At 34.5% G+C, this 14074-nt stretch overlaps 1 protein-coding gene across 2 annotated transcripts in view; it reads right to left on the minus strand.

Annotated features, from left to right (window-relative positions):
* The window catches only part of Cacul1 (CDK2 associated cullin domain 1), a 62915-nt gene that overhangs the window by 19955 nt on the left and 28886 nt on the right, over nucleotides 1-14074 (minus strand). For both annotated transcript variants that reach the window (XM_048791288.1, XM_015498313.2), the window contains one exon: nucleotides 2125-2220. In XM_048791288.1, the coding sequence (XP_048647245.1) occupies nucleotides 2125-2220 (96 nt within the window). The remainder of the gene's footprint in view (nucleotides 1-2124; nucleotides 2221-14074) is intronic.

Consider the following 14074-nt stretch of genomic DNA (forward strand, 5'->3'; position numbering starts at 1 on the left):
TTGTACAATACTGTTAAGTTTCAATATCCTAAACAAAAATACATAATATCTTTATTTGATTCTATGTCTTTCAACAAGAATCTTCACTATTAATAGTGACTTAGACACAATCCATATTCTAATAACTTCAGTTCTTAAAATAGTCATATAGAATTCTAAGATAATAGTGTTGACAAGTAACACTATTATGATTATGTTTCTAACAGGTTAACATTTCAAACTATTATTTAAATAATATACTCTTTTCAACAAAGGAGTACCAAAGTTTAAAATTTTTAAAAATAAACAAATTTTCACAAATAACCAGAAAGCAAATTCAAATTCTTAAGCTAAATGAAAAGGTATAGTTAAAACTTTTTAATTTTACAATATCGTATCCTGTATTAGAATTTTGCTAGGTAGAAGAGTGTGAAGTTCATTTATTCTTTCTTGATACAATCTTCTTATATGCCAAGATCCTACCATAAAGTTTTAAGAAAGCAATAATGGCAGCGTAGACAGACAAGTATACCACTTTCTTGCCTTTTTTTTTTAAACAAATTAGCTATCAGTTTTGATTCGAAATCCAAGTTATGCTCATTTAGTTCTATTTTTATTTCTAACCCACCTAGCCAACATGCTTACTGGGAAATGCCGTGTAAATGGCAGACATGGAGGTAAATAAACCTACTCATCTACCCTTATCTCCCCTTTTCCACAACTAGGCCTGAGGCTCTATCCTTCATGCTCTGATTTCACTCATCATTTCTACTGAAAATTTTAGAACAGCAGAAATAAGGAATTTACTAGAATGGGAATGAAATATCTACTATACCTAACAAATACTCCTGATGAATAACCCTAGAGAATTTCACCAAAATGATACGTGACTGTCTCCCAGACTTTCTGACCCTTCCCAAGAATTAACCCAGCCAACCCAGGTGACTAATACTATTAACTATGTGTGTCTGTGTTTGTGAAGGAGGTACTAGGGATTGAACCCAGGGTATGATACATGCTAAGCAAGTACTCCCCACTGGGCTATATCCCCAGTTCTTTTCTGAAGTCTTTCTTTGAGACAGGGTCTCACTGAAGTGTTGCCAAGCTGGCCTCAAACTTGTGGTCCTCTTGCCTTAGCCCTTTAAATAGTTGGAATCACAGGTATGTAACACTTCAGCCAGCTAATATTTTTGACTAGTATCATGATTCATAAAGAAGTTCTGGCACTTAAACCAAAAGCAAAGCCTCTTTATCACTTTCTCCTAAGATAAAGTCTTTGTAAAACAACAGGCAAATATAAGCTTCTTCTGCATTAACTATAAACCCTTATTAACTTTTACAATTGTTATCAGTACAAAAAGAATAATTTAATTCAAATGAAAATCTTGAAGTACAAGATCTTTTGGAAAATACCTTCTAAATCAGAAATAACTAGAGGTAGCTTTGTTTTCGTTTTAAATAAAGTACATTTTATGAAGAATAAGTCACTTTTAAGACTTATATTCCATACACAGCAATATATATGCTACAGAATGCAGAAACAACCAAATATGTCCCATTCCCTAATCTAACAAAGAAGAGTTGGAATAATGATTTCTAGGGCTCTCCCCATTTAGGAACACTAACATTAAACGATTCTATATTTAAAAGAAGGAAAAAATTAATCAACAAGTACAGTCTACAAATTATACTTCTGGCATAACTCTCCAAGCAAAAGAGAACGTCAGATTGGAAGCATTTTATTTTTCCACTTTTTATGGAATGACTTAACTTGGCATTTTTCATACATCATATTTTTAGATACATGTTTTAACTGCTTTCTAAGGACAAGAAATCTTATGTATCTTTTTTTTTCCCAGGACCAAGCACAGTCCATTCCACATGACCAGAAATACAATGAATACAATCATTGGATGACTGCTAATTACTAATACCTAGGTGACTATTCAAGCAATTGTTACTTAGGGAATTTCAAAACAGACAAAGGGAAAAATATATAATTCTTCTATGTTAACAACTATTAAACATTACTGAATTAATTTTCATTTTACAATATGAAAATTCCACAAAATAGTTTTTTTTTAAAAAAGCTGGAACATGTTTATCTCTGCTTCTTTTGGAAAGGATAAAACAACTCAAACTTACCATATATATGAAAAGAGGCACAATACTCTGCAATGCTCCCATATATTGTCCAAGAGCTATATTAAATCTTTCAATATAGAGATCTGGAGGGCTGGCCTGTGAGAAAGAACACAAACGTGATCATTCTAGCAAACCATTTTTAAGATCGATATTCCACACATAGTTATACATATGCTACAGAATGCAGAAACAACCATAATCTGAAATGCAAACAAGCTTCAAAGGAATCCAAAATTCATACTGAGATTCACAAGAAAGAAAAGGAGAGACACTTACTTACACTCTGAAATTTGGTTAAGACTTTGTTTCAAAGTCTGCTATGTAAAACTGAGCTTTGGCTTAGTTATCTTTAAAAATCATATAACCCTAACACATTAATTAAAAGGCCTGCTCTCATAAAAAGGTGCAATCAAAATGAAGTATGATTTGAAAAATTAACATTGAATTATTTAGACATTTTTTATATGAACCACTGGATGGGTGGATGAGATTCAAGAAAGTAGTAGAGGCTCAATACGTTATTAGAAATAAATAGAGTAACATTTAAAGTTCTATGCCAGCTGGGTTCTAAACAGCTTCTGAAGCTAACCAGTTATAAAATTATTAGAGAAAGCAGGAACTATATATTCCACATATATCTGCAGCTCTGGAAAGTAGTAAAATTATAATGCATGTGTCCTATTTAACTCTCCTTGTTATAAAATATCAAGTCACAAAGCCATCAAGAGAGTACTTCCAACTTAATATATTGTGTTAAGGACTGAATGTGTTTTTCCTTCCAAAATTACATATTGAAGCCCTAGTCCCCCAGTGTAGCTGAATTTGGAATGAGGATATAATTAACGTTACATGAGGTCATAAGGTGGGTCCCTATTCCTATAGAATTAGTGTCCTTACAAGAAGAAACACCAAAGAGTTTGCTATTCCTTACCTTTGTTCCTTCAACATGGCTCAGAGGACTGGCTATGTGGGGGCTTCTGAGGGGACAGCCATCTCTCAGCCAAGAGGGGAATCCTCACAAGGCACTGAATCAACTAGCACTTTACAGTGGATGTCCCAGCCTCCAGAACAGTAAGAAAGAAACTTAGAGCTGGGTATGGTGGCACATGCCTGTGATCCCACTGGCTTGGAAGACTGAGCCAGGAGGATCTTGAGTTCAAAGCCAGCCTCAGCAACTTAGTGAGGCCCTAACCAACTCAGTGAGACACTATCTCTAGATAAAATATAAAAAAGGGCTGGGGATATGACTCAGTGGTTAAGCGCCCCTGAGATTCAATCCTCAGTACCAAAAGAAACAAACTTGGACTTGGTGAAATCACCCATCTGTGGCTTTTAAATATAAATCCCTATTTCACTATTTAACAAAGCTATCTGGCATTGGGCAAATCATTTAGCCTTCTGAATTTCAATTTTCATTTTAAATAGAAAAAACACCAACTGTGCTACTTCCAAGATGCGCTTAGAATCAAAGAAAATAATGTGGAAGTGCTTAGGAAAATGTCAAGTACTTACTGTACATGTATATATAACTAGGCAGAGTAAATAAAACTCATTTCCAATTAACTTCACACAGGCCCAATTCTTTAGAAAAATCCATTAACATTTTAAAAAGCATTAAAATGGTTCCATATTATAGGCAAACTTGAAACTACCATTAATAAAACAATCACAATATCATCTTTTAAACCGCTTCAAAGAACTCTGGAAATGATATTTTAGCATTCAAAGAAATAAATTTAGAAGTATTATGTGAGAAAAGAAAATCTAAAAGCTATTACATTAAAATAATTTTCCCTTTTCATAAAAGGACATTTTATCCAAAAGTTATAAGGCACATTTAACAGCAGGCAGCACAAATAAAATTGAGTTCCTCAGTTATTTTTTTTCAAGAATTTCCAAAGCCTCAAAGGTTCTGAGTATTAAAAAGTACTTTTTGTATTGAATCAATGTTAGAATACTTACTTTCTTTCCACATTTCATGCAGCACTTATTCAAAACCTTTTAAATGACAAGACTAGAAATTTTAAGTCTTCTAAAGTAAACTCAAACTTTTCCAGAAACCTAGAAATGAATGCCATTTTAAAAAGTCTACCCAAATTGTTTTTCCTTCAAACTTAAGTTCAGCATACCTCAGGCCCCATTAACTGTTACCTAGTTGATTTACATTATTTCAACATAACAATATTTGGCTTGGACATTAAATTATTTTCTCAAATAAAACAAGAAAAAGCAAGCTGCCAGAAAAACTAATAATCATTATCCCAAAGTTGCCCCAACATTTCATAATATGCCTAGATTCTCTGAAATGAATAACATAGCTGAGTAGGAATGCTTTTTTCTTTCACGTGTGTTCATGCCTGAGGGTGGAGGTTACACATTCACTTGGTTTAAAATTAGTTCAAATGGGTTTAGAGTTTTACTTTTTTTCTTAACATTCATAATTGGTTTTATTTTCTTTTCACATGACAGTATATTTTGAAATATGTATTTACATACATAGAGTAAGTATAACTTGTTCCAATTAGGATACCATTACTGTCAGACAAGTAGAGTTTTACTTTTAACTCCTTTCTCCCTAAAGCAACTACCACTTAATTCTTTCGTAACCTTCCAGGAGAATTTCATGCCATACAAGAAAATCAGTGCTTCATTTATAGCTCTTGTGGCACAAATACAAGGTGTAACCACACTGATCCACACTTTTCCTAACAATGTATCTTGATGTCAATGTTATTCTAGAATTCACAAACATTTTGTTCTTTGAAATCTTTTGCACTTTTAAAGATAATTCAAGGTCCAAAAAGCTTTTCTTGACATGTGAGTTCTATAGATGACTATGAGAAATTTAGCCAGGTATAGTGGTATGCACCTGTAATCTGAGGTGCTGGGGATGCTGAAGAGGGAAGATCATTTGAACCCAGAAGTGTGAGATCCCACCTCAAAAATAAATAAGACCTTAAAAATATGTATTAATTCTTTCTAACCTTTCAATAATAATGAGATTATTATTATATCTTAACATGTGTTACATCACATCTTAAAATTTTTAAATTTTTTTTTTAGTTGAAATGGACACTTTACCTTTGTTTTACTAATTTATTTATTTTATGTGGTGCTGAGGATCGAGCCCAGTGCCTCACGTGTTCAAGGAAAGTGCTCTACTCCTGAGCCACAAACCCAGCCCCACATCTTAACATTTTTATTAAAAATTATTTACACACAAAAAAAGGAAATTCAATTAAGGTATCATTACTCTGACATTTTGGCAAGTCTTGTTAGAGCTAGTTTAAGAAGACACCTGGATTTTCATATCTGCTTCAGTATTAGATCAACTCCATGTGTCATCTTGAAGTAAATGAAGAAAATTTAGCCTCATACAGATATGTAGAGGGGAAGAAAAGGCTTATTTTAATAAATAGCCTTTCCAGATAATTATATTTTTCTCTGAAAGTTGGTTAGTGGTAGTTTCTTAAAGGTTAGTTGCCATATGAAATCTAAAACTGATAGAATTTTTTTATACTTTACTATTTTTTTTTAACTTCCCATATTTTTATTAGCTGCACATAATGGTAGGATTCATTATATATTCATACATGCACACAATATAACAATGTCATTTAGCCAATACCATACCCCAACTTTTACCCTTTCCCCCCTCCCTGGTCCCTTTCCTCTACTGTACTGATCCCCCTTCAATTTTTCTGAGACCCTCCCCCAACCCAACATTTCTTTTCCTGTTTACTTTCTTGCTTCCATTTAACAGAAAAACAAACCTTGACTTTTGAGTTTGGCTTATTTTACTTAATATAATGTTCTCAAATTCCATCCATTTTCCTGCAAATGACATTAATTTCATTATTCTCTGTGGGTGAGTAAAACTTCTTTGTGTATATATACCACATTTTCTTTATCCCTTCATGCATCAATGGACACCGAGGCTGGTTCCATAGTTTGGCTATTGTGAATTGTGCTGCTATAAATATGGATATGCCTATATCATGATGATTTTAATTATTTAGGATAAATACAGAGGAATGGTATAGCTGGGTCATATGGTAGGTCCAACCCAAGTCTTTTGAGAAACCTCTGTATTGATTTTCATGGTGGCTGTACTAATTTACAATCCCACCAACAGTGTAAAAGTATTCCTTTTTTTCCCACATCCTTCCCATATATATTATTGTTCATATTCTTGATGGTTACCATTCTAACTAGAGTTGAAATTTCAGTATAGTTTTGATTTCCCTAACTGTTGAAACCTTTTTTTTTTCCTTCATGTATTTGTTGGCCATTTGTATTTCTTCTTTTGAAAAATATCTTTTTTAGTTCATTTGCCCATTTATTAACTGGGTTTTTTGGTTTGTGAGTTTTTGTTTTGTTTTTTGTTTGCGGGGAGGTGTTTGGTGTTGAGTTTGAATTCTTTATATATTCTAGATGTTAACCCTCCGTCAGAAGAATAACTGACAAAGAATTTCTCCCATTCTGCAAGTTCTCTCTTCACATTCCTAATTGTTTCATTTGAGGTGCAGAAGCTTTTTAACTTGATGCCAACTATTTATTAACTCTTGGTGTTATTTACTGAGCTTCAGGGGTCCTATTGAGAAAACTGTTGCCTGTGCCTATATATTGATGTGTTTTCTACAAGGAGCTCCAGTTTCTAATTCCTAGGTCTTTGATCCATTTTGAGTTGACTTTTGAGCAGGGTAAGAGAGAAGGATCTAATTTCATTCTTCTACATATGGATAGCCGGTTTTCCCAGCACTTGGTTAAAAAGGCTCTCTCTTCTCCAATGTATGTTTTTGTCACCTTTGTCAAGAATGAGATGATTGTCTGTGTGGGTTTGTCTGTCTTCTATTTTATACCACTGATCTACTGTTCTCTGCTCTTATACTAGTTCCATGCAGTTTTTGTTGTTACAGCTCTGTAGTATAATTTGAATTCATATATTGTCATGCCTCCAGCACTGCTTTTTTGGCTTAGAATTGCTTTGGCTTCTCTGGGTCTTTTATTCTTCCAAATGAATTTTAGGACATCCCCAATTCTGTGAAAAATGTCACTGATATTTTGATAGGGATCACACTGTATATTGCTTTTGGCAGAATGGCTATTTTAACAATATTAATTCTGCTTATCTATGAACGTGGGAGGTCTTCCCATCTTCCTTATTCTACAATTTCTTTCTTCAATGTTCTACAGTTTTCATTGTAAAGGTCTTTTACCTCCTTGGTTAGATTTATTCCAAGGTATTTTATTTGGGATGGAGGTTATTGTGAATGGGATTATTTTCCTGATTTCTTTCTCAACAGGTTCATTTTTAGTGTTATACTTAATTGCATTAAAACTCTGCTTTATTTTCTACTTTGAACAGTTTTTAACACACCTATTTTCTACCACTATGCAATGGTCATTTGAAAAAGACTGATTCACTGAGTTGTACAAATCTTGTAACTGAAGGCACATTTCATTATACAATATCAAAAAGAAGATACATTTTTAATATTACCACCATCTCATCAGCTAAGTCTTTTTTAAATACTCAGAAGTTATTAAGCTCACAGCAGTAGATAAACTAAAATTCTAATATTGGCCATAAATATTGTCCATTATTTTCCTTGAACAGACTTATTCCACCCATTTTTGAGAAAATGTTGGTCAAATACCTAAGTCTAAATAACCACAGTTTGTCAGTCATTCAAGTAAAAATGGTATTTCATGGGGCAGAGCGAGACGGGTGCTAGTTTACTCAAAACTCATATAACTATACAAGGGCTTCTTCTCAAAACCACCACTAGACATTGGTGGTTTTCCATTTCTTCACATTGATATACTTTAAAAAAAGACTCTTAAGTCATAATTTTCACTGCGTCATCTAGGCGTTCATATAAGTAAAACTGGCTTTTCCACACACATACACCCTTTCTGGCTAATACAAACGCATGGAAGTAAAGATTTGTACTAAGGCCCCACAGTTTTATTCTCACTACTTCTGCACCATCAGTTTAAATGTCAACATAATAGAAAGCACAAATAATATCCAAATAAAAGTAGAAAAAGAGTTGATTCTTCTGACCCTCTGAAAGGATTTCAGTATCTCAGAGGATCCTGAAGAATATATATTGTCTAATCATATGCATCATTATATAAAAAGATAATTTTAGTGTTTATTTTTAAGTAAGTCAATCTATTAAATACAATGAAAAATGTACACCTTGACAGTATATCGGTAATCATGAGAAATGCCTTAAAGCAAGAAAGGAAAGGTCTGACTTGATGCACCCCACCGTACTGTCACAGGAAGGAAGGGAACAGAAAGCTTATCACCTTTATTATCTAAAGCTAAATAAGGAAATTTGGGTGGCTAGTCCCTCTCACTGGATGTATGTTAATTTTAAAAGAGGATAACTTATTTAAGTAACATTACTAGCCAAGAACCTTAAATACACCAAGATTTAGGTCAGTACTACCCAATGAAACTCTATCTCCACTATTCAATATGGTAACCACTACCATCTATGCCTATTAAGCATTTAAAATATGCTTAATGAAACCAATAAACCAATTTTTTACTTCATTTTAATAAATTTTAACTTTTAACAGTGGATAACTGAACACTATAGATATAAAATATAAACAGGTTCCACAAGTTCATATTTATATCCTTCTCCTATGCATATCCCTTCAGTTACCCTCCTATCCCACACCAAAATGAAGCATAAAAAAAAGCTTTAAATATACATTTTTTTAATCTGAACAAAAGCATTCTGGTTATCTTCAAATAAATAAAAGACATCTGTCTGTTCAAGTGAAGTAAAGGGGACCTTTATAAACATAACAAGGTCACTAACATAAACCTTTGAAAAAGTAACATAGTTCACTGAAATTTTAAAAAGTTAAAAAAAATTAACTATAGCCAGATGCAGTGATGCATGCCTATAATACCAGCAAGCTTGGGAAGCAGAGGCAGGAGGATCATGAGTTCAAAGCCAGCCTTAGCAAAAGCGAGGTTTAAGCAACTCAGTGAGATCCTGTCTCTAAATAAAATAGAAAATAGGCTGGGGATGTGGCTCAGTGGTCTAGTAACCCTGAGTTCAATCCCTGGTACCCCCCGCCCAAATTTAACTACAGGAAAATAATCACTACCAACACTAGAGATAACCACCATTAACATTTGTGCATTTTCTGTTTGTTGTGTGCCTATCTTTCAACAAATATGAATTATTCTGAAGCCTGCTTTAATTGCTTAGCTAAGTCTCACCAACATCTCTCCCATGTCTAAGTTCTTTCTGCAACAAAACTTTACCAACTGTCTGGACACATCATTGTCTTCTTCAGTCCCTCACCACTGGCTGCTGAGGCTGCTCCTTGCTGTTTATTGTATCCAGGTTTGTGCAGATTCTTCTAAACACAGACCAATACTGCAATGGTGCAAAGGTGTTGAGGGGCTTCAGCAACACCATCTTAGCAACACCAAACATTAAGATACTTTGCAATCCCTGCCTCAGAAAAAAGAGACAAGGTTCAGAAACAAGATATATTTACAACAGAAAAGTGGACCTCAAAGATCGTCACTCTGCAAATCATCTGAAATGTTTGTGAATGGTAAAGATTCTGGGCCATACTCTATAAAGTCTTGACTCTGAAACTTTCCAGAGGTTCCTGTTTTTAATGAGAACATAAGGGATGCTGTAAACAGCTGACCAAGCAGCTGTTTAGAAGCCTCTACCTAAGGCCTCTTAAGCCCTGTGGGAAGGAAGTCTGGAGATCCCAGGCAGGTGGGCAGGCCCTACCCATGCAGCACAAGGTATCCAATGCACAATGAGAGGTCATCAAACGCAGACCACACTGTGACTAGAAAGACAGGGTCCAATGACACCCTAACACTCGTCATTAGACTAAGGTGAATTTTCTTTTAAATTTAACAGCTTCTTAACCAATACCAAATTCAGGGATTATAAAGTTAGTAAAATGTACCATGAGGTTCTACCTCAGCTTAGAATGCAGAAATCTAAGAGAACATCATTGCCACCATTTTTTTTTAATTATGAGAAAAAGCTGATTCACCTAAATAATTATTTTTTTCCAGCTAATTAGACACCTAAGATGAAGATATTTATTTACTAAAATCTACCAATCCCTGTTCAGGACTCTCAACTTAGGAGAAAAAGTCATCTGCAACTATGATGGGGAGAAGGAAGGTGGGAGCACTTACACAGCACCCTCACCTAAGCCAAGCTCAGGGACACAATTACTACCTACGACTGAGGCAGGAGCAAAAGAATGAAAATTTCCACATAGACATAACTTGCCCTGCCAGCCTAGCTCTTGCACCAAACAATAATAACTACCCATTGCGGAGGGAGGGACAATGATGCAACAAAAGACATATCCCCCCCCTCCCCATGAAACAGGGCCTGCTAAGACTTGAGGGAAGAGCAGAGCACTGAAAAGAATCCTTCTGGATCACTCTGGAACAAGCTAGCCACAGCCCACCACTAAAGGAATCAGAAGTTGTAGCAACAACTGAACTCAAACCCAACTCAACTACTGACAGTGAGATTTAACTCCCCACACTAGCAGCCTGCTAGAAGACAAGCATACCTATTTCTAGGCATAAGTATCATGCATGCAGGTCTATACTGGTTTTCCAAACACAATATCTAACATTCAATCAAATCTTAAGAAACACCAACAAACAAAATAAACCCTACAATCTCTTGTCAAGAATTAAACATTCAACAGTCCAGAAGCAAAGACCCCATGTGATGAAATTATCAGAGCCTTTTAAAATAACTGTGATTGATATACACAGTGACCCAGTGTTACAGTGTGAATCTGGAATGTCCCCAAAGCCTTATATATAAAAGGCCTGGTCCTAGCTGGAGGAGCTCTTGGGAGACAGGGAACTTTAGGAGGCAGGGCATAGTTAGAGGACATAATTCAGTGAAGGGCAGCCTTGAAGGGTATATTGGGACCTGGATTCCATCCTCTCCCTCTTCTCCTCTCTTTGTGCCTTCTGGCCGCCATGCCGCTTTGCTCTGCCATAATGTTCTGCTTCACAACAGACCCAGACTGGAGCCAAGTGACCGTGAACTGAAACCTTTGAAACCATAAACCAAAATAAATCTTTTCTTCCTCTAAGTTGATATTCTCAGGTCCTGTTTTATCATCGTGACAGAAAGCTAACATACCTAATAAACAACACTCACAAAAAGATGACAGTTTTCAGCAGAGAAATCAAAACTATTTTGAAAAAAAAAATAAACAAAACACTGAAATAGAAATGCTAAACATTCTCAAACAATTTCTTCACAATCTTTAAATATTGATATCTATATTACCAAGGACAACTTCAGCATTTTGTATACTGTACAAATGGACCCAGATGCCATCTCACAGATTCTTCATATTTTCTGAATCAAACTAGGTATTCCTTTTTTAAAAAAAATCTGCCCCTATATGACTAACTTTGGCAAAAACAACTTGTGTATAATATGGTTTTAGTCTAACTAGCTTATCCCATCACTGTGAGAATAAGATATTGCCATGGGCAGACCTGTCAGGGCTCTAAAAGTAACACCCAGTGTAATGAAGCTTACAGATATGCTATATAAAAATGGAATTTCTTCCTAAACAGACAAATACATCTGACATTACGTTCTCATTGCATTCCCATTCTTGCTGGACAGGTATTATTTCTGTATAACAATGTCCAAAAAATATATAAGTTATACAGAAGGTAAACGAACCTTAGGAATATCAAATACTTACGACATTAGATACTCTTAAGGGAAGCTATATGGTTTTCAATAAAAGCCTACCTAGAGAAAGCCAAGTGTGTCTAGCAGAAGAGAGCAGAAGACTTTGCTATTTTCACTTAGTCTCAATGCTCTGACTTAAGTGCCATTGTTGTTACTACCACCATATGGAAAACTGTTCTGATTTCTAATATAAGAGTTACTCATTTCCAAATACTATTTGGATTTGAATAATAAAATGAGTTAAAGCCTGGCTTCTATGATCCTGGATTCTTGTAGCTTATCCGCATAGGCATGAAGTAATCTAGCTTTTAACTAGCTGGGTGACATGGGACAGTTACAAAGACTGAAGGATTAGTTAATAGAGAAAACATCCACAGAAGCCAGAGAGACTATCAGATGTGTCACTTTTCTATACATTTGAGCTGATAACACTTGAGAACTTCCTACTTTATGCTTATGTACTTAGTCTTCCTTATCTTTTGAAATTTAAGTACACAGCACTTTCCCCAAATATTTTTAAAAATACAATTCATAATTTTACTCTGTACACTCTGATAACAAATGCAAACAACTTCCCATTATTGAAGTGACTTTACTCTCTTGTTAATGACAAATTCCATTTAATTTTTTTTGGGGGGGGGGTTCCAAACTCAGGATACTATTTCAACTAGAATAAGGAGACGCCTCTAAGCCACTTCCACTGTAAAGCAACAGGCTTTCTACAGACTTACTTTACTGAATCTCTACTTGAGGGCTGGTCTTTGTCAAACCCTATGAAGGCACATGTGAAAGACAACACAGTCCCTGGCTTCAAAGGCTGACAGTAAACATTAAAACTGTGGTCTGAATGAGATCTGATGGCATGACTGAGGGTCAGGATGTCTCTCACTAGCAGATTCTCTGAGATAAGAACAATAGTAACAATAGTTGAAGTTCTAGTTTGGATTTAAAAATCGGTCTCCAAAAAAATCATCCAGAAAAACTCAAGACACAAGTGAAGACTTAATTCACCAGCTGGGGAATGATATTTGTTTTACTTGCAACTATGAAAAAAGGGTACCAGGCAATTTCTTATTATTTAAATTTTTTCTCTCTCATCAGGAGTAATAGTAAAAAGTATATTTGAGGGAAGAAAGTGTTTTTTTCTTCTTTTTTAAAACACTTTGTAGTTCAAAAGATATAGAAATTAAAACCTTAAAAACACACCCATCAAAAAATTTCAAAGACCATGAAACAAGACAACTAGGTTGAGTTACACTGCCACCCACTGGATAGAAAATAGATAGCAAAGTAATACTAATTTTAAATACTGAGACATTCAGTTTACCAGCCCTTTGGCAGAGCTTTTGTATGCAATCTGCTGTCTGTAAAGACTGAATCATAGATAGTAATATTGACTAATTCTGGCTTAGTTTCCATTAACTTCCATTACTAATTGGTTTAAGAGCCACATTATATATTTAACTTGAAGCTAAGATATATTCTGCTTAAAATATATCAAATGAATTTTATTAAAAGGATTTAAATGTAATTAGCTAACTTCCTCTAAATTAAACAGTTGACAAATACTTCTTTAGGTTATTGTAAATTCAGCCACATTTGAGCTAAAAACCTCTAGCATTTTCCTCCTCCTCCATTTTTGTGGTCTCTCCTCATCATAATACCCTGAACTCAGGTATTATCAGTGCTTTTCCTCACACTTGAATGTTATTATCTTGGCCTGAAAACCAAGTCTCTGTTGAAACACTGTTGACTTAGAGTAATGAAGTGTTAAGTTCCAAAACACTGAAAAAAACACTTGTTAATGGGTATTGACTATAAAACTATTATATCAAAATCAAAATATTCATTTGGTGAAAGTGAAAATATACTCTAAATTCAATAAAATGCATAAAGATGTACAATAAATTTATTTATGTTACTTGGGGAAAATGCCTCCCAATTGTTTCAGTGGATTCTCAGTTCAATACATATTTAAAAAAGGAAAGTCAACAGTGGGAATGTCATTAAGACAGCTTTAAGAGTAAAAAATTTTGGACCCATTAAATTCAACTGCCCACATTATAGTGGGGCAAAACAGTATATTCTAAATGTTGTCATTTAAAATACTTATTGTATCACTCAAAGAAACAAACAAACCACATCAAAATCCCAGTGATTTCTAAAGCTTAGAAAAATGTGATATAGCCACA

This window comes from Marmota marmota, unplaced genomic scaffold, assembly GCF_001458135.2.
Source record: "Marmota marmota marmota unplaced genomic scaffold, marMar, whole genome shotgun sequence".
Lineage (NCBI taxonomy): Eukaryota > Metazoa > Chordata > Mammalia > Rodentia > Sciuridae > Marmota > Marmota marmota.